The 25100-nt window shown below is 44.7% G+C and overlaps 1 protein-coding gene across 2 annotated transcripts in view; it reads left to right on the top strand.

Annotated features, from left to right (window-relative positions):
* Nucleotides 1-360: 360 nt before the first annotated feature.
* The window catches only part of SLC36A1 (solute carrier family 36 member 1), a 43606-nt gene continuing 18866 nt past the window's right edge, over nt 361-25100 (top strand). For both annotated transcript variants that reach the window (XM_014834307.3, XM_070517180.1), the window contains exons 1-7: nt 361-498; nt 11627-11774; nt 17274-17364; nt 18253-18341; nt 18816-18911; nt 20883-20967; nt 21382-21600. In XM_014834307.3, coding sequence (XP_014689793.1) covers nt 11632-11774; nt 17274-17364; nt 18253-18341; nt 18816-18911; nt 20883-20967; nt 21382-21600 — 723 coding nt within the window. In that variant the 5' untranslated portion in view covers nt 361-498; nt 11627-11631. The remainder of the gene's footprint in view (nt 499-11626; nt 11775-17273; nt 17365-18252; nt 18342-18815; nt 18912-20882; nt 20968-21381; nt 21601-25100) is intronic.

The following is a 25100-nucleotide window of genomic DNA, read 5'->3' as shown; positions in this document are numbered from 1 at the left end:
CTTAAAACCTTTGAATGTATTAGAAAGATAGTGTTGCCTTACCACACAGTCCCATTTCCAGTAGCAAGCACAAATGTGTTTGTGTAAACTTCTAAAGAACACAGCATGTGTGAAAACGAGCACTCTTTCACAAGCCCACAGCTCACCGCCAGGGCTCTTGGACTCTGGACTCACTGACCAAGCTCCGAGGTCAACGCCCCGGCCGGTTCCCACTCCCAGTCCCCAGCCCCAGGAACACCGTCCTTCCTGCAGGGGCAGCAATAGGCCGCCAGGAGGTGCTGCGGAGCCGAGCCTTGGAGCATCGTGAGCGGGGAGGAGCCGCCGCGCCCGGGAACATGTGACCTGGGTCTCTTGGAGCCTGGATCACGTGACGGGGCCCGGAAGCGGCTGCCGGCGGCAAAGGGGGATGGCGAGGACTGGACGCTGAGCCAGGGACAGCGGGGCTGCGCTGAAGCGGGAGCTGCAGTGGAAGCTGAAGCCGGAGCCGGAACCCGAGCGGTGAGTCGGCGCGCTGACAGGCTGGGGCTGGCGGCCGGCCACCGCCTTCGGCAGGACCCACTTCGCCTTGCCCGGGGGCTCAGCGGATGCTCCGGGTCCGGTACCGACCGGCTTGGGCTGCAGGTCTGAGTCTCCTTGGCTCCCCGGTCACAGCTGCGGTACCCCTCCTGAGATGAGGCGAACTGGAGAATCCCTCTTTCCTCGCGCTCCCTCTCTTGACATCCCCGTCCTATTTGACAGGTCGGGAAACTGGGGTCCCCAGATGGGAACGGTCACCCAGGCGACCAGCTAGGGCTTCTTCCACGCTTCCCAGAGAGGTCTGGCCGTCTCGGGCAGGTCCCCGCCTCGCTGCGGGAGCCGTGCTCGGGACTGGCTAATAGTGGGTCTTAGGGTCGTGGAAGACCAGAACTGCAAGGACCCTGGGAAATCGTCTGGTGCGACTCCCTTCTAGGGCAGTTGGGGAAATCCAGATCTGGGAAGGGGTCCGGGGTTGCCTAACGTCACCCAGTGAGTTAGTGGCAGACTTGCAACTAGAATCCGAGTCTCCCTGAGCTCCAGCAGCTGTCTGCCTTACAGTGTGCTGCCTCCTGCGGAAAACTCGACATGTGGAAAGGCACCCTTTTCCTGTCTCCGTCTCTTTCATTCCTCTCTCTTTTTAGCTCTGCATTCTCCATCGCCAGGATTGCATTGGCTCTGGGTGTGGTTCCCTGTTTCAGTGTTCACGGTTTTTCTGCAAACTCATCATTCTGTGGATTTTGTTTCTAACTGTCCTGCAATTTTGTGTAAGGCATACCAAAACATGAAATAATCGGGAGCATGCTCCTGGAAGGGTAGGTCGCTCCCTGCTGAGGTTGTGGAGAGCCCTGGGATTAACTTCAAGAATGTAAAGGCCTTCGGTTTGTTTTCTTCTGTAGCTGGTCGGATTTGGGGAAATACTGGTTATTTGGATGGATGTTTTGCAGTGTTTGAGGCTTGCTGAAATGAGATAGGAGCATGAGGTAATGGAAAGAAGTGAGCTTGGAGAATCAGGAGATTTTGTTCTAGATATGACACTTGCTTCGCCACCTTGGGCAACTCCCGTCCCTGCTCTGTTTAGGTTTCCCCGTCTGTACAATGATGGAGTGGAATCTCTGAGGGCTCCTTCTGCTCTGACATTCGCTGCATCTACGTCTGTTTGTTTTTTGATCAGAGAGGTTTTCCCACCTGTATACATTGGTATCTAGCAATAAGACTTAATCCACTTGTCCAGGAAGCAGTTTCTCTACTTAACTTATTTCTCTGTTGCCGTGAAATTCTCCTCCTCTTTCTTTGTATCTCTGTGTTACATCCAAGCTGAATGCTGACTGCTGGAAATGGTCTTGAGTGTCTTTTGTTGCTTTTAACGTGGTCAAGGCCCTCTTTGACTCTTGTCAAGAGCCTAGTCTACAGTAATGCACTTACTTGTCCATATTTTCTTGAAGTCAAGAAGTAAGGGGACCCAAAAGGCTTGGTCATTCGCTCTGAATTTGAGACTGTCCAGGGTGGAGAGTGTCTGCAGCAGAGGCCGCTCTGATGACGCGATTAAGTCTCTCTCCCTTTGTTTTCTGATTGTGCCATTTATATTTGCCTGCTTTTGAGTCCTTTAAACCATGTAGCTGTTCATTTGGCCTCGTCCCTGTGGCAGCTTAGAGCGCTCAGAGCTGTCTGTCTATTTGAAAGGCAGTGGAAGGAGGCAGATTCCATTTCTTTGTAAGGTTCCAGAGATCAACTAGAACCAAGGGATGCAAGTGCCAAAAGGGAAGTGGTTTTGGGGTGGGTGTGAGAACTTTCAAAGAGTTAGGCTCTCTCATGTTGCAACACAGAGCATGGAGGTCCCTGTCACTGGATGTAATTGTCACTGGGCACTTACTTTTGGGAATGTTGTAGATTAGATTACTGTGTTGGGTAGAGGGTTGGACTAGGTAAAGTTTTAAGTTTTCTTCCAGCTCAGAGGTTCTGTGAAATTCTAGGACTGGACTTTTAGGGATGTGAGGTAGAACAGATGAAATAGATGTCCACTTTTGTGAATTCTCTATTTTCCCCCTTGCCTCAGACAACTATTCTCACGTTAATTACACCTGCTTTTCCCCAATTTTATTGGGATATAATTGACAAATAACATTGTATAAGTTTAAGGTGTACAACATAATGATTCGGTGTATGTATATATTGTGAAATGATCACCATAGTAAGTTGAATGAACATCCATCTCCTCACATAGTTAAAATTTTTTTCCCTTATGATGAGAGCTTTTATGATCTACTCTCTCGGCAACTTTTAAATATGCAGTACAGTATTGTTAACTATAGTTACCATGCCATACGTGAGATCCCTAGAACTCAGTTTGTAACTTTTGCCCGTCTTCACCCAATTCCCCCACCCTGCCTCTGGCAACCACCAGTCTGTTCTCTGTTTCTATGAGTTTGGTTTTTTAAAATTCCACATTATAAATGAGATCATACAGCATTTGTCTTTCTCTGTCTGACTTATTTCACTTAGCATAATACCCTCAAGGTCCATCCATGTTGTTGCAAATGACAGGATTTCCATCTTTTTCATGGCTGAATAGTATTCCATTATATAAAATATATGTTAATATTAATATAATAATATTCCGCTATATATAAAAATATATATATTTATATTACATTGTCTTTATCCATTCATTTAGTAACTTTGGTTGTTTCCATACCTTGGCTATTGTGAATAATGCTGCAATGAACAGGAGGGTGCTGATCTCTCTTCAAGATGGTGATGTCATTTCCCTTGGATATATACTCAGAAGTGGAATTGCTGGATAATATGGTATATTTTTAATTTTTGAGGACGCTCCATACTGTTTTCCATAGTGGCTGCACCAGTGCACCTCCCACCAGCAGTGTACAAGGGTTCCCTCTTCTCTGCATCCTTGCCGGCACTTGTCTCTCGTCTTTTTGATGATGGCCATTCTAACAGTGTGAGGAGACATCTCATGTAGTTTTGATTTGCATTTCTCTGATAATTAGTGATGTTGAGCATCTTTTCAGTACCCCTGCTTTGTCTTTCTTTTTATCCCCCTTCCCCTCCCCAGTGACTGTCTCAGTGCTTTGCTTGACATGATATCTCTTCAAGGGTCAGATGCTGAAGAGTCCTTGCTGTTAATGCTACCTTTCTTCCTCCCACCCTGACCTGAAGCACGATCCCAGAACTGGGCTGAGTGAACAGACTTTGGTTTCTACTTTTGTGGGCCTACCCCTGATAACCCCTTCCAGATGTGTGTGACTGACTGACCGCTAACACCCAGGTTAGTTTTTTTTGTTTTTCCCATATAGGAAACTCACACTGAGTCTATTTACCTCAGCTCAGGCAGTGGAGGAATCCTGGACCCCCCCCTCGTTTGGCCAGGCCTTACTCGGTGCAAGCACACAAAGCTAGCCTCTGTTTAATGGGTGTGGGGTCCAGTGGATGGGCATTCTGAATATGCCAAAATAGAAATAATGTGATGCTGCATTTGGTGCGGTCTCTTTTTTTTGTCCTCCAAACGTTTCTCTGGGAAGCATTGACACCCAGGGCCGTTCTCAATGACCTTCTGTAGTAGGAAAGGCTCCTCTGTGCTTCCCTTTCTCACGGATTCAGGAATCTGTCTGTGGGTTACTGGGATGCTCATGGCACACAGATTACCATTTCCAGACAGAGCCCGGGCTCAGCTCTCCAGAGGGATGGAATGGAGGAAGTCCTGCAGTCCTTTATTTGTGTAGTGAACTGACTTCCTGTCCTTGCACTCTCTGTAGAAATAATCACAATTGCTTTCATTAATGGGGGTCCATTATGGACCACGCAACGTATTTAACATCTTTTCTGTCTCTCTTCGTAACAATAGTGTGATGTAGGTATTATTAACGACATTTTTCTGAGGAAACTGAGACGATGAGAGATGCAGTAATTTGCTCAGTGTCACACAATTAGGCTCTGAACTGATGTTCTTATGCAGAATTCCTCTTGCAGACCTAATCCTGCCCCAGTTTTGTTCCGAGGCAGCTTTTAGGGAGGGTAGATAATTTTTGGTGCGGTAGAAGGTACACTTGACTGGGAATCTGGTATGCTGGGTTCTAATCCCAAATCTCTGACCAGCTGGGGCCTTGGTTTTCTCACCTCTGAAGGAGAGGTGGAGCTCGATCTTCCATAAATCATGCCTGGTGCTAACATTGAGTGAGTTTTATGCTTGTGGGTGAAAGTGAGCGTGTGTGTCTGTTCAGCTCCTTCTGTGCGGAGCCTGCTGAGCTCAGCAGCTGTTCTGTGGCTGCCCTCGCACCAGACTCTTTCAGGCAGAAGTTTCAAGTTATGGAATGAACCGCGGTAGGTTAGATGGAACTCTATCTGACGCTGTTTAGAAACAAATCACGTGGAAGTCAGAAAGTTTCACTTCCCTGGACACAGTCTGTGTCCGTGTTCCTGTCTTTGGAATTCCAGCAACAGAGAAGAGAAGATGCATCTAGAGAATTCGCTGCTTCTCTGGGTTCTAAAATCCAACCCAGTGTAATTGTTTGAGAATAAAGGACAGCACTGTCAGTCTGCATATATCATCAGTCTGTGAACTCTGGTAGGAAGTGAGGCCTGGGGTGTACCCATTATAATAAGATATTTTTTTTGTACTGCTTTGTATAAATCTACCTGTAGTCAAGATCACCTAGTAAGCTGGTTAAAAATAAAATGCTCAGGTTGAGTCAGATTGAGCCCAGAAATCTGTTTGGGTGTTTTTTTTAGTAGCTTTATTGAGGTATAATTCATATGGCATGCAATTCACCCAATGAAAGTGTACAATTCAATGGCTTTTAGTGTATTCACAGATTTGTGCAACCATCACCACAATCACTGTCAGAACGTTTTCATCACCCCAAAAGAAGCTTTGTGCATCTCAGCCGTCATCCCCTATTTCCTCTCAACTCCCTATTTCAAACCTTAGTCAACTACTAATCTACTTTCTGTCTATAGGTTTCCCTATTCTGGACTTTCATATGAATGAAATCATGCAATATATAGCCCTCTGTGACTGACTTGTTTCACTTAGAGCAATGTTTTCAAGGTTCATCCATGTTGCAGCATCTATCAATACTTCATTTCGTTTTATTGCTGGAGAATATTCCCTTGTTTATCCATTCATCAGATTTGTTTCCACTTTTTGGCTGTTAGGAATAATGTTGCTATGAACATTTGTGTGCAAGTTTTTCTGTAGACATACGTTTTCATTTTAGTATGTATCTGGGAGTGGAATTTCTGGGTCAGATGGTAACTATGTTTAGCCCTTTGAGGAACTTCCAGACTGTTTTCCAGAGTGGCTGCACCGTTTTCCACTCCCACCAGCAGTGTAAGAGGGTTCCAGTTTCTCCACATCTTTGCCAATACTTATTATCTTCTTCTAGCCATCCTTGTGGGTGTGAAGTGGTAGCTCCTTGTGGCGTTAGTTTTGCATTTACCTGATGACTAATGATGAGTAGCTTTTCATGTGGTTCTTGGCCATTTTCACATCTTTGGTGAAATAGCTATTCATTTTTAATTGTGTTGTCCTTTTCTTATTGAGTTGTAATAGTTCTTTCTATGTTCTGGATACAAATCTCTTATTAGAAATTTGAATTTGCAGAAATTTTCTCCCATTCTGTGGGTTGTCTTTCACTTTCTTGATGGTGTCCTTTGAGGCATAAATATTTTTAATTTTGATGATGTCTAATTTACCTATTTTTTCTCTTTTTGCTTGTGCTTTTACTCTCATAGGTAAGAAACCATTGCTTAATTCAAGGTCATGAAGATTTATGCCTGTATTTTCTTCTAAGAGTTTGATAGTTTTGGTTCCTACGTGTAGGTCTCTGATCACTTGGATTGAATGTTTGCATATGGTGTGAGGTAGAGTGCCAATATCATTCTTTTGCATGTGGATATTTAGCTGCTCCAGCACCATTTGTTGAAAAGACTTTTCTTTCCCCATTGAGTTGTCTTGGCACCCTTGGCAGAAATCAATTGACAACGGAGGTGAGAGTTTATTTTTGAACTCTCAATTCTGTTCCATTGATCTATACGTCTATCCTTATGCCAGTTACTAGATTGTCTTGATTACTGTACCTTTGTACTAAGTTTTGAAATTTGGAAGTCCTCCAACTTTGTTCTTTTCCAAAATTCTTTTGGCTAATCTGGGCCTCTTGAATTTCCATCTGAATTTTAGAATCAGCTTGTCAATTTCTACAAAAAGGCAGCTGGAATTTTTATAGGGATTTCATTGAATCTGTGTATCAATTTAGGGAGTATTGCCAACTTAACAGTATTAAATCTTCTAATCCATGAATATTGGGATGTCTTTTCATTTATTTAGCTCTTTAATTTCTTTCAACCATGTTTTGTAGTTTTCATGTACAGGTCTTATACCTATTTGGCTAAACTTCTTCCTAAGTATTTTATTCTTTTTGATGCTATGGTAAATTGAACTGTTTGCTCAGTTTCATTTTCAGACTGTTCATTGTGAGTGCCCAGAAATACAATTGATTTTCATGTATTGATCTTGTATCCCACAACTTTACTGAACTTGTTACTTCTAATAGTTTGTAGTAGATGATTTTTTATGTGTTTACAAGCCACCCTTGAAAGTATTGTTTAACTTTTGGTAATGAGGCTAATTAATACTTCAGTCCTTCCCATGTGTCCTGAAAGAGACTTTTAAATGTATTCAAATGGATTCTCCTTCTCTTGTTGGAATTGACCTTGTTTATTGTGCTGAATTTGGAATAGAATCCAGTCAGTAAACTCTTAAATAGCTGTCCTGAGAACATTTTAGCTTTTTCAAAAGTGAGTTTAATATTTTCAAAAGTATGAGCCTGATAGGTGGGAGAAAAATGCTTTTTAATGTTTTCATTGTCAGTTGTCTTTGCTGGAAAGTAAAGAAATGTAAAATAAAACAGGTAAACGGAGCCACCCATCCATCTAAAAGAGCAAAAATAAAAATAATAAAATTCAACATTGGCAGGATTACAAAGAGATAGTCATGTCCATATATTGCTAATGACACGGTGGGTTAGCTCAATCATTTCTACAGTAAGAACCATAAAAATGAGCCTATTCACCTAGCTCTAGTCCAAGGATATGAGTTAAAAATTAAAAACTATTAGTATGAATTCCTTTTAGCTGTGATGTAAGATAGTTATTAAAAAAAAAAAAAAAGAAAGCAGAAGCCCAAAGTCCAACAATTGGGAGCTAGTGAAGCAAATTGTTGTATTAATATAATGATGAACCATATATTACAACTAAACTTCATTAGTATAAGAACTGTGTAGATTCAAAGAAGAGTAGATATGAAATAAGTGGAAAAACCTTAAAATAATGGGAATATTAATAGTTGAAAATGGTTTACATAAGGGAAAAGAAGAAAATTTATCAAATTATACCAGTAGTGGATATTTCAATGCAATTTTGGTTGAATGTACACTTGAAGAAATATATATATATTTTTTGCCACCAATCATGCAGACTTTTTTTACTTAGTACTTCACCCTTTTAGGTCTAAATTTCTTATTGAGATTTTGGCTTTGCATTGATAAGCCATAAGTTAAGTTCGTTGTCAGGGCTGGCCCCATGGCTGAGTGGTTAAGTTTGTGTGCTCTGCTTCAGTGGCCCAGGGTTCACTGGTTTGCATCCTGGGCACAGACCTACACACTGCTTATTAAGCCACGCTGTGGCAGCATCCCACATAGAAGAACTAGAATGACTTACAACTCGGATATACAACTGTGTACTGGGGCTTTGGAGAAAAAAAAAAAGAGAGAAAGAGGAAGATTGGCAACAGATGTTAACTCAGGGCCAATCTTCCTCACCCAAAGAAAAAGACGTACTTTAAGAAAAAAAAAAAGAAAGAAAGAAGATTCTAAAAAAATTAAGTGCATTGTCCTCAAGAACCTGAAGGACAAGCTTGTCTTGAACTCTCACATATTACACCACTCTTTCCGACACTTCGCAGGTTCTGTGAAAATCTCCTACAGGGCAGGAATTGGCAATTGCAGCAGTAGACGTGGAAACCAGGTTTCATCAAGGGAGCCCAGGGGCAGGGTGACCATGGAGGCCTGCGCTCAGTGGGGACAGCTAGAGAGCACGAGGAGGCGGCCTCGGTTGCCGGAAAGAACCACAGAAGGAGCTCCAGGGAGTGACCCACCCTCTCCCGCGCTAGAGTCCCTGCTTTGCAGCTCTGAGAAAGGGCTGCCGCTTGGACTTTTCCAGGGAGGGAAACACGCTCTTCCCGGGAGCAATATGTTCCATCTCGACCACTCCCTTTGATGGAGGGTTCTTCCTTAAGTCTAGCCGAAGACCTGCCTCCCTTTCCTTTCCACCTACTGATCCTATTTCTGACTAATCTGAGGCCTCCTGGAACGAGTCTCATCCATAGGCAGCTTTTAAAGACAGTTTTCATACCTCCCCAGTTGCCGGTTCTCCGGGTTGAACCTCTGTGCTTCCGACCGTGCCTCATTTAGTTGGTTTCCATCCCCTCCCCGGCCTGGTGCTGTCCTCTCGCTAGACCACAGTTGGTCATTATTCCCTTTATCGTGTGCCGCCTGAAACAGAAAGCTGCATGGCAAGAACAGTGCTACCATCTTCGTGGGGTTCTGTCTCATCCTAGCAACCTGGAATTGCATTAGCTCATTTGGCATCTATTATTATATCATGAACAGAATTCTGTTCAGCTTCTCATCAACTCGAACCCGTAAGTGGAGTTGTTTTCTTCCTTTTCAACGTGCGTGCAGTTGCCAAGCCACATCTTCCACATCCTGCGGTGGTTTTTAGACTTTAGATCTATAGATTCCAGCTTCTTTTTGAGCAGTTTTCTTAGCAATAATCTGCTATGGGTTAACTTCAGTTTTTAGACACAATGTAAAGAAGGTTTGAAATAAATTGAGCGTCTGTACCAAGTAAGCAACAGAGTGGTTTCTCGGCTGATGGGGAGGGATCCAGGAAGTTTTCAGTCCCTGCATTCTGTCCCTTCTCCCTCAGTGATATGCAGGATTCACTTGGAACGCTCTGTTCTTCAGATGCTTTTGATATGTTGGAAAAGACTAGAAATTAGCCATGGTCTCATAAGGAAGTACGTGAGTTGATTCCTGGAATATTCGAGCTAGACAGCTGCTGAGAGATATTTTAGTTCACCCCCGCCCTTTTGCACATTGGGAACTCAGACCCTAGACAAACAGAGAGAATTGTTGCAGGTTGCTAAGCAAACTGGTGCTGGAGGCCACTGTAAAACCCAGGCCGTCTGACACACATAGAAACTAACTTATTAACTTTTGCCCGAATAGCAGCTTTCAACTGCTCATATTAAGAAACATCATAAATTTTTTTTCCTGGCCCTTTTAGGAGTTTATCTGCCCCAGAACTAGATGACTTCCTTGAATTCCTCCCGCATGGGAGTCAATGACACCTTCTTAGACATTCAGCGAAGTCGCCCTGGTGTTGAAACTAGACAGGAGCCTCTCTGGGACTTCAAGCCCTTTGTTGGCTTTCTGCCAAGCACTTTCCTTATGAGGTTGCGTAAGGTCCTTCATTCTTTACAGTTGGCAGGAGAAAATGAGGTCATCCCTGGATCACTCGGGTGCCAGGGTAGGGCCAGTTTCCAAAGAATCTGCCGGGACGGGAGCTGTGGGAGCACTTGGCACAGGGCTCTCCTCTGGCAGCCAGTGTTGGGTGTCGGGCGGGGTGGCGCGTTGTGATGGCTGTTGGAGGGTCCTGTCTCCTCACCAAGGATCTGAGATAGCACATCAGACTCAGGATGGGCGTCCAGCCACGTGCTGGGGGACAGCCCCTGATAGGCAGGCAGCGGGGCCAGTCTGCCAAGTGTCTGCAGGATTTTTATTTGTAATTTTTAATGTGCATGTACCTTTTTTCCCTCACTTGATTGTGGATTCCTGGAGGACAGGAAGTTGACTCGTTTTCATTATAATATTCCCTCACTGCAATTAGCAGTGGGTTCAGTAGACGTTTCTAGACGCAGGCAGGGCATCAGGGTCCGTGTTTCCTGCTTTGCTGTTGCCTGGCTGCAGCAGAGCAACTCCCTTCATCTTTGGGGGTTGATCTTCATCTGTAAAGTGAGCAGCTTGGAGTGACCTCCGAAGGCTGTTAGCAACGGTCTCTAGGATTCTGGGAGCTTCAGGACTCCCCAAATGTATCTTTATCGGTGCAGATCCTTGTATGTCTTAGAGAAGTCATTGTTCTCCTCTTTTCTGTAGTTGCATTACTGAGAAAGTCCACCCAGGGGATACCACCCTCACCTTCCTTCCCCAGCAAACAACAGGAAGGGTTTCTTCTTTCGCCATCTTTTTAAAAATTGGCAAATTTGTAAAAATAAAAAAGAAGAGTTGTGAAGGGGAGACGTTGAGTCAAGGGGTAGTGGTGGGCACCTCCCATGCACCTGGTCTTCCTCTCAGCTGCTTTCAGATGCCATTTCTCAGTATGCAGGCTGGGTTGCAAGAAAAGAGTCCTAGGTCAGCAGATGAGAGTCACTCATGACCTCCATAGAGGAGAGGCCAGAGGTCAAGGCAGAGGGAAGGAGAAAGCCTTTGTGGCTCTGGGAACTGGTGGGCAGCTGGAACAGAATTGGATGATCCAGAGGGGGTTTCTTGGATGCAACAAGATTCTTTCTCCAGTGAGTGCAGAGGAAAAATCGGATACAGTAGGCACATTCCGATTCCTGTCCTCTGAGGGCTTGCTCTTGAGGAAGACGGACACGGATACAATTTAACTATTTTTCAAGGTCCAAGAAATTAGCTCAGAGGCCCAAGGAACAGGGAAGGCTTCCTGGAAGCGCCTGTCTGTCTCTTCCCCCACCCCCTTGAGCGGTGCCTCGCCTCTACGCTGTCCAGGTCTACCGTGGCAAATTTAGAAATATGGGAAGGCTGGGAGGCAGAAGCTGACTGAGCTCAGCCCGCCCATGTGTACTTTGCACCTTTTTGATTTCTCTTTGTACCAGACACTCTGGTTGTCCTTAATCCAGAGTGCAGCTGTCACTGAGCTACTGTGACAATGGCTGCTTCTGCCCCAGAGCCCACCCCAGGCTTGGAGCTAAAGGCCCCGGCCCCTGGAGGTCTTAGTGCTGGCCCTGTCCCCGCAGCTACCATGTCTACGCAGAGACTGCGGAACGAGGACTACCACGACTACAGCTCCACCGATGTGAGTCCGGACGAGAGCCCCTCTGAAGGCCTCAACAACTTCTCTTCCTCCGGCTCCTACCAGCGATTTGGGGAAAGCAACAGCACAACGTAAGTAGCTGTTTCTTCTCCCCTCCTGGGCGGGATTCGTGTCCCTAAGTATTAGTAGCATAGTCTCCCTTAGAGTTATTTTTGCTCCCCCATTTTATCCATTCCTCACTTCACAGATGAAAATAGGATATAAAGAGATTGGGTGAGTAACAGTGCTAAGATTTGAGCTCCTTGCCTGCTACTCTCTGGTCTGTTTCTTATTCTTGGTTCCTTTCAGCTGGGTTGGTCCTGGAAGCTGGTGCTGAGGAAGAGCCTAAACATAAGAAAAACTTCCAGAGAGAACATTCTCTTAATTTAGAACTGAGAGTCCTTTGTGCTAGAACCTCAAATACCTCCAAGCTCCATTGGAAGCCTCCTTTGCAAAAGTCTTCTGCAAACAGCCAGTTCATTTGGCTGAAGAAATGGGAAGAAGGAGGAATAACTTCTCCCGCACTTAAAAAAATTCGAGAGGTTGATAGAGAAGACAAGACGGGCTTTGCATTAAGACTTTGCTGAAGTCTTATCCCTGGAAACTGAATCCCAAGACTCAGCTGGGCTGAGTTTGGCCCTTTCTGGGCCTCTGTTTCCCCAAATGTAAGGTAAAATTGAAGACCCCACTCTGAAGCTATGCTGGTTGTCTGGTGTTCACCACTCAAATTAGAAAATTCCGAGGAGGGTTTTCTACTCCACTGAGTTCTCCGACTCACTCCCCAATCCCAGCATCCCATCTTTTGCAGCCCTTCTGTTTATTCAAGCTTAGCTGTCACCCTTGTTGTGTTCCCTTGTGGTTTGGGTGTGACTGAGGGATCCTGTATGTCCTAGACTTACACTGTCCCCTATGACTCCCAAAGGGACCATAGACGCTTCTCTTGGAGCTCATTACTTGTGAAGCTCCCTCTGGCTGCAGTCTCTCCTGGTACGGGGCGTTTTCCCTCTTTCCCTGACCTTCTCCACCCAATTGGTTCCCCCCAACCCCCTCGGCAGAAGGCGCCCCAGATGCAGCCAATGACACGTGATAGCTTCCCCTCAGAAGTCACACTTGTTATTTTGAAATACTTCTTCCAAGCTTCTCTCTCTATAGTTTCCTTTCCAGTTTTTGCTTTCTTGTTCTCAGGCATCAACTTCTCTGCGCACTGCCTTGCCATAGAGGGGTGTAGATTTTCCTTTTGAAGGTGACCTCTCCAAAGTTCAAAACCAACCAGCTAGCAACTTCAGGACAGTAACTCATAGGTTTTGTGTGCATTGAAGCTAACGCATGCCTGTTAGTTATTCTGAATATCTCTTTTTTCACATTGGGTTATAACTAGCAGTCAACCCCAAATAACCCCTTTTTTGTTGGAAATTGAGCAGATCAGAAGATACCTTCCTCGGGCTTGTACTGGGACATCTTCCAGGGTGTAATTGTTCTGAGGGCCCATCCTGCCCTGATACTGTGAGGCAAGGTGGATGACCAGGAGGTCATCTGTAAGTGACGGCAAGTATCACAGTCCCGTCACAAGTGATACAGGGAAAAGGATGCCCTTGGGACTCGGAGGATTGGTTGAGTACGCCCGGGGGCCTGGATCCACGTGAACAGTTATGTATAGAAAACATGCCAGGTATGATTGAGGTCTAGGCTGATTTGGGGACCTTGTTAGCCCACATGAATCTTTAGTAGGTGAGAAGTGTTAGGGATGAGTTTTTGAGCTGAATTCCTTGTCTACTTGTGCCCTGTCCCACCCTGTTATGTAGTTTGCAAAGGAACAAAGTACACAGAGGTATCTCTCAGCCTTCTGTGCAATATGCATGCACACATCCGGCTCTTCTAGGGGTCAAAGGCTCAGTAGAACCCTTAATCAGAGGTGCAGCTAGGAACCCCCAAGACTTCCATGGTGATGTGCTTGGTGAGGTTACCTCCTAACACTTGATGTGGTCAGGCTCTTGACTGTTTTGGTGACGGCCTCATTTTGCCCTCTTGGGCAATTTTTTCTCCTCATTGCCCTGTTGAGTTACTTCTTCCCCAGGCTAGCAGACTGAGGAACCAGTTGACTGAAACTGACTTTCTCTAGGTTTTCTGGAGCCGCTGTCTGCAAAATGTGGTCTTCATAACCCTTTGGGGTTCCCAAGACCGTTTCGAGAAGTCTGAGAGGTCAAAACTATGTTCCTAATAATACTAAGATATTGTTTGCCTTTTCACTTGGTTGACATCTGCACTGATGGTACAGAAGCAATGGCCGGTAAAACCGCTGGCACCTTAGCATGAATCAAGGCACTGGCAGCACATTATGCCATGTGTCATGTATTTTTTGCTGCCACGTGTGTGCAAAGAATAAGCTAGTTTCACTGAAGCATGTCCTTGATGAAGCAGTCAAATTACTAATTTTATTAAACCATGATCCTTCAGTATAAGTCTTTTAATATTCTGTGTGACAAAATGGTGAGTATGCACGAGGCATGTGTGCTGCATGTTAAAGTGGGGTACTTGTCTCAAGGGAAAGGCCTGGAGTGATTGAGCTGCGAACTGAACTAATTGCTTTTTTTGTTTTCATAGAACACTTTTTTTGCTAGAAGGAACCAACAAATTATAGGTTATTTAGACCTGAGTACTTGGCAGACATTTTCTTAAAAGTGAAGGAAATGGGACCATCACCTCAAGAAAAACAGTCAGCAGTGTTTGTTGCCCACAATAAAATTTGAGCTTTCAAGCAAAATTAGAAAAAACTTGTATCCAGCACTGTGACCTTGACAGCTTCCCTCTACTTAAAGACTTTGCTAATGAGATCAGCAATGATATTAATAAATGTGATTTTTTTTAATATTGTGTAATGAAATTTGCCAGAATTTGGAAGATCTGTATAACTCAGGGAACCAATATCTTCCAAATGACCAAAGCATGATGTTAGGAAATTGTACCTGGATAAACGATCTGTTCAAAGATTCAGTGAGTTTTAATGTAATAGAGGATGAAAAAAATTCAGATTCCACCTTTTAATTAACTTCTAAGAAACTACCACATGTTGAGTTTTGGTGTAGTATCAAAGAAAAATTACCGCAGTTGTCCAAAGAAGCAGTTAAAATACTCCATTTCCAACGACGTGTCTTTGTGAGGACAGGTTTTTTATATACTTCAACCAAAACAACATGTCACAACAGATTGATTGCAGAAGTAGATAATCCAGCTGGCTTCTATTAAGCAAGACATTAAAGAGATTTGCAAAAAAAGTAAAATAGTGCCATTCTTTTCACATTTTATTTTTTGGAAAATAGAGTTACTTTTTAATAAAAACCTTTTATATTAACGTGAAATAGGTTTATTGTTATTTTAAATGAATTAATAAATATTTTTAAAATGTCTCAGTTTTAATTTGTAATATAGTATATATCAGCAGACAGAGTCCACATAAGCAAGAGCTGTTTGGGATCCTCAGTGAGTTATAAGTGTCTAAAGGGGTCCTGAGATGAAAACGTCTAAGACGTACTGATCTGGAGCATGAACAGAACTACAGAGATTTGCAAGGCTTATTTCTCCCTCCCTCCCCATAGTTAAGACTTTGCAGCCCATGAGCTGATTTGGTGATAACTGAGATGGTTTTGGGTAATCCCAGCTTGGGGCCATTGATTAAAAAGAGTAATTTTGCTCAATTGCCTAGAATCCTGGTGTTTCAGAGCTGAAGAGACTTTGGAAAGTGTGTTGTCCTAGTCCAGTGCCCTTGCTCTACAGACGAGATGATACGACAGGCCCAGAGAAGGAAAGGGAGTTGTCACATGAGTTAGTAGCTGAGCCGAGGCTGGAGGGACCTGATTGCCTACGAAACCCAGCTCAGAGGCGTTTGGAGGAGGCCTCCGTAGGCAGGTGGGTTTGATACAATGCTTACCTTTGCCCTTAAGAGGATTAAACATTTGCCAGGATAGAATTTGCTTGGCCCATCATCCTGCCCATAATCTCCTGGTCGTTGGCTGCCGATAGTGAAGGAGTCACCCCTGGTCCCTTGCGGTCCTTAAGCTGTTGTTCAGGGTAGTCCAGGAGAGCACTCAGCCTCTTCTCCGTTAGACTCCAAGCAGTTTCTTTGATCTTTCCTGAAGAGCTTGGTGACAGTAGGAAAGTCAGGAGGTTTTCTTCCTGGAGGTAGAAGGAGAAAGGTTACCAAAAGTAAAATTGCTTTCTGGAGGGTGTAGATGGGTCTTAATATGGTCTTTATGAATAGCATGTATTATTTGCTTTCAGTTTCTACTGAACTGCAGATTTGAAGAAATATGTGTAAGCATCATTTAGGAGAGATTTAGGTTATTTGTTCAGAGTTTCCAGACAGTACCAGGGGCCAAATCCTGAGTGAGTCTGTGATTGGGGGAAAGTGATAGCATATTTGGCTTGTTTTGTGTCCATCCTAACAAAGGATAGAAAATGCTAGGGGTGAGGCCACTCCTCTGCTATCTGTCCTTTGATGAATTCCTCTTCCCCATGGAACGCCCACCCTCACCCCACCTGAGAGGACGCGCTCCTCCGTGTTGGTGCCCACATCTCTCTCTAGGCTCGTATTTCCGGGCCCTTCTTTGCCCTGGGCACACTTAAAAACCCCACCCTCCCGCTGGGCTCAGCCCAGGTCCATCCACTCTGAACCCTCACCCACCTCCCCTCCCTGAGCGCAGATCCTGGGCTCTGCTTCAGACAGTGCTCTTTCTACGTTGAGTGATTATTAACATGTCCCGCTTGTTTTCCTTGAGACATTATGAATTGCTAGGGGCTGAGGTCCACATCCGATTCACCCCTATTTCCACCACTGCATTATCACAACATTTTACACATGACAGCTAGGATTTGCTGAGTGAGAAAATGAGTGAGGACCTGTGAGAGGCTTTACAACTGTATCTTGAGGGGTGAATCTGTCCTTGAGGCAGAAGGGTGAACTAGGTGACCATCTGAAGAGGGTTTCTCCAGTCCTAGGACTCTACGACATTTGACTTTTTTTTTTTTTTTTTTTTAAATACAGAGTACGCCAGGGACTTCTGGCCTCTTGTGTATGATTTTTACTCTGCTCACTTTGCATGAAACATTCTGTTAAGGGTTTGGGGCTTCCATTTTTTATTTCCCCTGTTCTTCTCTCACACCAGTGTCGGTCCTTCACAGTTACACTTGTCATCCTCTGTTGCGGTTTTGGATCTGAGTCTTTGCAGTGGGCGGCTCTGTGCTGAAAACCAGACCCAGATACACTAGGACAGGAGAGAGCGCCTGGAGAGGCCCCCTCCATCCCTCCAGTCTAATCTCCAAGGGAGAGGGATTCTCGGATGCCACGGGAAGCAGAGCCTAAGCCCAGTGTCTAGGAGAGTGGGCTGGAGAGGCAGACCGCCTGGTTTTGAATCCTGGCTCAACTCTTTCCTAGGCACGTGCCCTTGAGCTAGTTGCTTCCTCGTCCCTAAATCTCATAGGGTTGTCGTGGATGTTGAATGAGATGCATGAAGACACTTAGCACAGTGCTAAGTGCTTAAGAAATGTTAGCAATCATTCTTGTTAACACGCTCCTGTCTACCTTCTTCCCACCTCAGATGGTTCCAGACCTTGATCCACCTGCTAAAGAGCAACATCGGCACAGGACTCCTGGGGCTGCCTCTGGCGGTGAAGAATGCAGGCATCTTGGTAAGGGTCTGCCCTGGTGGAGGGAAGTATTGTGACAAATTTTAGGAGATAATGTTTTTTTTTAATTCCTTCATTTAAAACATTTAAAAATGACAAGCTTCTTAAAAAACTTCAGCAGAGAAAAAGCTGAAAGATATTTTTCATGTAAGAATGAAATATGTTTCCTGTAAAGATATTTATCGAGAGCCTTCTGTGTGCCAGGCAGTGTCCTAGGCTCTTGGATTACTATCAGTGAATAAAACAGATAAGGTTCCTGCCCTCGTGGAGCTTACTTTCTGATGGGGAGGATGTACTTACAATGTCTCAGGTAGTTTCTGTGAATAATATTAACTGATGAATTTGTAACAGAAGTCTGTCCATTTCCACACAGTCCTCCCACGCCCTGCCCCGAGGTGGCCAGCTCTGAGACTCCTACTTTTTCTTTTATGGTTCATTCCCTATAGCCTGCCTGTCCAAAGCCTTTCTGGTTTCTTTTAGAGTTTGAGAGAGCTCAGAGATGTGGATTGTCCTTACCTAAGGGCTGCGTTTCTTGATCTGGCATTGTTGTAAAGAGAACTCTCCCCCTCTCCCCACGCCCTTAACACATCCCCGCTTCCCAGACAATCCCAGGAGCCTCTGTTCTGATTGGCAGCGGTCCTGGAACGGCGTTCTCTTGTGCCCCTCTTCTCCGCAAGATTAACTCTCTCAAAGGCCTGCTAAGGTTCAGATGGTGCCCCTCCCCCTGAGCTTGTCTCCTTGGTCACATTTCTCTCTCTAATGCTGTGCCAGAAGTTCTGTCATCGGAAAGTGTCTTAGTAGCATTTTGATCATTTGCAAATCTAATTTCTCTTGGCTCACTCCTCACTCTCCCTGCCTGTCTCTCCCTCTCTTGCCCACGCCTGTCCCCAGATGGGTCCCCTCAGCCTGCTGGTGATGGGCATCGTGGCCGTGCACTGCATGGGTATCCTGGTGAAATGTGCTCACCACTTCTGCCACAGGTGAGAGCCCTCCGAGCCGCCTCTCGAGTCACGAATTGTCCTTTTGGGTTCCTTTAGCAGCCCTGAAAGTGAGCGCTTACACAGAGCACTCTGAATTCTCCATGCTCGCTGGAGGCGGCTGCTCAGCATCACAGCGCTGCTTTGCCCTTTTAGTTTCGTGTTCTTTTTCGGCTTGTTGTCATCTGTCGAATTTACTTATGTCCCATGGACAGAGACCACGTTCTAATTTTATGTGCTTTATAATGTTTACCCCATTGAAATGATTCTACTAGATCTTTGCTAGTTATAATGAAAGTAACTGTCCTGTTGGCTGAACGCTTCTGGTCCTTGAAAGCATTAGGTACAGGACTCAGTGGTATGTCCAGGGTGGCAGATGGGGAACTGGCCCAGGTCTCAGTGAGCTACGTTTGTTCTGTCATCGTCACTGTCTAACCCCCACCTTCTGCCCCTCCTCTCTCCCTCCCCTCCTCCTAGACTGAACAAGTCCTTTGTGGACTATGGGGATACGGTGATGTACGGACTGGAGTCCAGCCCCAGCTCCTGGCTCCGAAACCACGCGCACTGGGGAAGGTAACTGGTTTCCTCTTTCATTGCGGCTCTGGCATCCCAGTGGGGAGGCCTTCAGGTAGCGGGGTGAGACGTGGAAGACAATATAAATACTGGAGAGCACGTTGTTCGAGTCAGTGGACTTGAGTTCTAGCTCAGCTCTCCCAGGGATAATCTGTGTGACCTTGGGCTGAGTGACCCCTCCCTTCTCTGGGCCTCAGTTTCCTCACTGGTAAAACGTAGCTCTCTAAGGGCTGTTCCCACTTTGACTGTGACCAGTGATCATATTTCATTCCCTCATTTGTTCAACAAATATATTTAAGCACTCTCTTATAAGTGGTACAGAACGATTCTGGCCATACGGATGGGGACTGCCTGAGGTAAATCACATGGTCCTGGCCCTCTAGGAGCTTCTGGTCTCTGTGAGGAGAAAGATCCATGGGAAGCTTGAGAACAAGACATGAGGGAGAGTGTAAACCAGTGGGAAGCGAGCGTCATGAGCTAGAAATATGTCCTAGACGCTCAGACGGAGAGGAGCTTTGAAGAGTCTCTTGTCCTCTGTGCCGGATGAGAAGCGCACATGATAGGTGCTTTAAGGGCAGGGCGCGAGGCAGGAGACGGAAGGCTTCAAGGAGGAGGTGAGGCGAGCTAGAACAGATGGGTCTGGAAGTTGCTCCTTATGGTAACTTTTCAGATGCCTGGAGGAAAATACTTGTTGCTTCCTGTTTGAGGAAATGGTATATTTAGATCTAGAGAATTGATACCAGCAAAGGCTGAATCCATTTTTTTTTAATTGAACCTCATTAAAACTGTCTTCTTCGGAAAAACTCCTTTTTGTGGTCACAGGGAGACTTTTACTTTCACTCAGGGTCAGCTTCTTGCTGTGACCCAGGTTTATGTAATTCTTTTAGCAAGATCGTTTTCTGTGATAAGGAGAAGCCACGTTGCTGAGTGACACCGTTGGTTGGTTGGTTGGTTGGTTAGGTGCTGGTTATTTCTTTTCTCCCTCCCTCCCTCTCTCCTCTCCTTCTCTCCCTCTCCCCCTCTTTCTCTCTCTCTCCCCCTGCCCCTCCCTGCCTCCTTTCTTACCCTCTCTCTCCCTCCCTTCCTTCCTTTTATAAAATTAATGTGTACTCATGGTAAAAAAAAAATTTTTTTTTGAACAACATAGAAGGAAGTAAAGTGAAAAGTAAAAGTATATACTGGTCTCAGTTACTTGGGCATCCTTTTGGGATTTTCTGTGTATAGACAAACATATACATGTTCTTAAGATTTTCTTACACGAATTGGCCATATTATGCATACTGTTTGGGAACTTGCTTTTTTCCCTTAAAGGTCTTAGACATTTCCCCATCAATAGATATAGATTTAGCATATTCTTACCTGCTGTATACTGTTCCAGTTAAGAATGGTCTATAATTTGATCACTTTCCTTTGATGACCCTTTAGGTTGTCACCAGCTGTTGTTGTAACAGTGCTTCAACCAGCAGTCTGTTTTGGTACATCTGTTTCTGTGTACTTACCTGAGAGTAGGTTGGTTCTTGGATCCAAGTGATGGAAAGAGACCGTGAAGGGGTCCACTTGCTGGGCTTTTGTGCTGAGGGCTCCCTGTAGCTTTAGAAGGAATGGTGTGAGATGGAATAGGCAGGCCATGGGGAGGGGGAGGCCAAGGGGCTGGGCGCTGGTCCTGGGGTGTGTGCTCTGCTCCTGCCATTCCAGTCTTGGGGTTGCCTGACCCCATGCAGCATTCCAGACAAGAAGCCAGGAAGGGGCCCTTGGGAACCATTCAGTTAGCACCTCCTTTACCTTCCTCCAAAGATCCACAGCAGTGGCACTTAGCAGTTTCTCCTCTTACCAGGGCACACTCATCCTTGTCACTGATGGGAAGGGTCTGTGATTACTTGGGAAAAAGCACTGTTCAGACATCCCGGGAGTCTCTGGGAGCCTTGCTTTTTATCATCAGCATCTTTCTCTTCCTTCCTTCCCCACGTTCAGGCACATCGTGGACTTCTTCCTGATTGTCACGCAGCTGGGATTCTGCTGTGTCTACTTTGTCTTTCTGGCTGAAAACTTTAAACAGGTAGGGCCCTGGTAAAAAAAAAAAAAAAGAGAGAGAGAGTAATGGTAAGAGATGGGGGACTTTCTTTTTAGGATTCCTTCCAAACCATTTTTTTGTCAACAAAAGAATTAAGATTTTAACATTTTACACAGAACAGTGTCTTTTCTTGGATTTTATATAAAAACCTGGGCATAGGGAAACCTCAAGATGTTTGTCTATCCTCTTGTCTTTAGGTAAGATCTGATCAAACCCAGCTCAGACAGTTGGCTGGCTAAAGATAATTAGGAAGATCTTCAAAGACGGTTCCCCAACCACAGACCTCTCTTCAGCCTCGTTCACACACTGAGCCTTTAGTTGGGAGCCCCTTCTGGTGGGAGGTCCCCTGGCCTTAGTCGTCTGAGAGGCTTTCTCTTTCTTTTCTTCCCCTCATTCCAGGTGATAGAGGCGGCCAACGCGACCACCAACGACTGCCATAGCAATGAGACGGTGATTCTGACGCCCACCATGGACTCAAGACTCTACATGCTGACCTTCCTGCCCTTCCTGGTGCTGCTGGTTTTCATCAGGAACCTCCGAGTCCTGTCCGTCTTCTCCCTGCTGGCCAACGTCAGCATGCTGGTCAGCCTGGTCATGATCTACCAGTTCATTGTTCAGGTGCGAGCCCAGGCTCCCCACACTGCCTATTAAATCATCCACAAAACACTCAGCGGAATGTAAATAGGGATGTTACTTATGCGTGCTATATTTAGATGAGGGGTTCTCAATGTCAGCAGTATTGACATTTTAGGTCAGATACCTGTTGTGGAAGGCTGAGCTGTGCATCGTCGGATGTTTAACAGCAGCCCTGGTCTCTATCCTCTGGGGGCTGGTAGCAACCACTCCCCAAGCTTGTGACAACCAAAATATCTCCAGACATTGCCAAAGGTCTCTGGGGGCAAAATCAGCCCCCAGTGAGATCACAGGTTTAGACTTTTTCCCAGTTAGAGAGTGAATGCATGATCATTGTATAAGATTGGAAAAATAGAGAAAAATATTCAGATAAAAATAAAGATCAACTTTTCTGACCTATAGTTAAAGTAATTCCTTACCAACTCCAGTTTTATATTTATTTCTCAAAATTACAAATGCAGTTACTATTCCCCCTCGCTTAGCCATGTGGACAGTTCTGCAGGGTAGTATAAGAGAGGACATCTCTGTGTAGGTAGGTAGAAGATAGGCTGAGAAAAATGTGCCATTAACCACTGTGGCTGTGTGTGGACAAGACAGTGCATTTTTCCAAGACTCGAGAAAAGGGAAAGAGTGAAAGCGGGCGAATAAAAGAATAGCTTTAAAAAATGTGTTTAGGGGCCGGTCCGGTGGCATAGAGTTAAGTTTGTGTGCTCTGCTTTGGCGGCCTGGGGTTTGTGGGTTCGGATCCTGGGTGTGGACCTATGCATTGCTCATCAAGCCATGCTGTGGCAGCGTCCCACATACAAAGTAGAGGAAGATTGGCATGGATGTTGGCTCAGGGCCAATCTTCCTCAACCCTCCTCCTAAAAAAAGTATTTAAATCTAATTCCCCCAAATAATTCATCAGTGTATACTCATTACAAGGCAGACAACACAGGTTCCTGTTGACACCGCATCCCCACCCTGAGTCTCTCCTCTCAGGGACCCGCTGGCTGTGATTGGTCTGTCTCTTCTAGGTCCCGTGGGTGCACGTACACACTATACTAGCATGTACAGAAATATGTAAAGCAAAGATATGTTTTGTTTTGTGAAATTGTTAGATGTAGTGTTCATCAACCTAGCTATTCCCCCCCCCCCCCCCGACAGTGCCTCAGAGAGCTTTCTGTTTTGATACACCTGGTTTTATCTCACTCTTTTTAATTGCTACATAGTATCTCAGAGAATAGATGTGTTATGGTTTGTTTAACCAGTCCCCAGTCAGTGGACTGTCAGGTCATTTATAATTTTAGTGTTATTTCAGTACTAGGACAGTGAATATTTTTATGCCTTCCTTTTTGTGGATATGTCTCAATACTTCTCCAAGATGTTCATTTAGAGGCACGGTTGTGAAGAGTATGTGCTTTTGAATTTTTTATATTGCCGGGTTGCTTTTTCCAAAACCTGTTTACCGATTTCAGACGGACTCCCTCCCCCAGTACATAAGCAGCCCATCCTATCCCACCCGGATGTATCGGTCTTTTCAGTTTTGGTCAGTCCGATGGGTGAACATTACTTCATTTTCACAGTCTGCTCAACAGTGACCCCGTTACCCACTGATGTGGTTTCTAGGAAAACAGTGGGTCATATAACATAAGCACTTACTGTTCTGGGAAAATGACAGATGAATTTAGATAAACATTGTGCTCAGTGTACCTGGTAAGTCAGATGGGTGGCAGATATTGACTCTTCTGTGAAACTGTTTTTTTTTTTTTTTTTTTTAAAGTATGGTTGCTGCCATTGGCCTCTTTTTTTTTTTTTAAAGATTTTATTTTTCTCCCCAAAGCCCCCCGGTACATAGTTGTATATTTCGTTGTGGGTCCTTCTAGTTGTGGCATGTGGGACGCTGCCTCAGCGTGGTCTGATGAGCAGTGCCATGTCCGCGCCCAGGATTCGAACCAACGAAACACTGGGCCACCTGCAGCGGAGCGCGCGAACTTAACCACACGGCCACGGGGCCAGCCCCGTGTGAAACTGTTTTTTAAACACAAAATACACAGCTGTCCGTGTCCCATTTTTTATGGGACTGGAAGGAGGGCTTGTGAACGCGTGATTGACCATTTCCAGAGAGCTTCTTGCCCCACCTCTGGCAAATTAAGTTAAAATGAAGGGAAAATAAGCACAATTTAACTTTGTAATTCGAGATCTCGATCAGTGCCTGGGACAAACCCAGTGGACATTAAAGATGAAGTGCCTCATTCACACTGCCATTCCCAGACATGTATTCTGAAATTGCCTCTCTGATAGCTCAGCCTGATCTGATGGAGGAACCCTGGCAGCAGTCATCCACTAACCAACAGATGGCCCCTGTTTCCGGGAACTGAAGTTACACTGTGACTCAGGAATAATCGTAGGGCGGTCTCACTCTATTGTCTCAAAGTAGAGCAAACATGTTTATTAGTCTGTCTTCCTTCCAAGTACTGAGATGCTTCTCATAAAGAGATCTAACTGATTTCTTAGCAGGGGCTCAGAAAAAAAAGTATTTTTTTATTTCTTTAAATTTTAGGGAGACATTGTATAATTGCTTTAAAATCTTTTAAAGAGAAGCCTATTACAGAGATTAATATCAGGTCTCCTTTGGCACACTGATGTTATTCTGTCACACTATTAGGACATGCCCCATATTTCTCTAAATACACCTCTATAGTTAAATCAATTTTAAAACATTGTAAAAGACAATTTTCAGGTCAATTTTTATTTTAATCTAAACAATGTATGCACATGGCTTAAGAAGCCAGATTCTAAGAGGACAGCAGCTTCTGTTTCACTCCCAGTCCTGCTCCTTCGATGCTGTCCTTTACTGGGGGCTGTGCTCAGTGGTGAGCCAGGTAGGATTCTGTCTGCGCCTCCTTGCTCTACATCCTTATGTTGTATCTCGGTTAACAATTGCCTTGGTTTTTATTTGCCTATTTTTTAATGCTCTTTTTGCTATTTTTTTCCCAAATGTTCCAGTACTCTTGTCGATGCCTATTAATATTTTACAAGTGCTCAAACTCATTCATAAGAATTAAAAAAAAAGAAAGAAAAATGCAGAAAAAAGGGAAAAAGAGCTGATCTAAATATCTACCACCCTCCCTTCCAGCTTTACCTGGTACTGAGTGTTTATATAGTTATATCGTAGCGAAATGTAAGTTTAAAAAATGTTGTTCTCACTATTATTTCATAAGCAGTTTTTCACGTGCTTCTTAGTTATCTCAATTTTTGCTTTTTAATAGTGCATAATATTCTGTAGTGTAATTGATGTGTGATAAACCAGCTGTTCACTTGTGGGAACATTTAGGTTGTTTTTAGTTACTGTTAAATAGCTTTGCTCCAATTCCTTCATGTTTTGATTTTTTTTTCTACTCAGATTAAATTTCTGGGGGTGGGATTATCTTGTAAAGGAATGTGACTGTTTTTGTGCATGCTCCAACATTTGAGTTTTTTTTGGTACACTGGGCTGGGCTTTC

This window comes from Equus asinus, chromosome 9 (genome assembly GCF_041296235.1).
Source record: "Equus asinus isolate D_3611 breed Donkey chromosome 9, EquAss-T2T_v2, whole genome shotgun sequence".
Lineage (NCBI taxonomy): Eukaryota > Metazoa > Chordata > Mammalia > Perissodactyla > Equidae > Equus > Equus asinus.
Note: the sequence above shows the minus strand (reverse complement) of the source record. Positions and strands in the feature narration are given on the sequence as shown.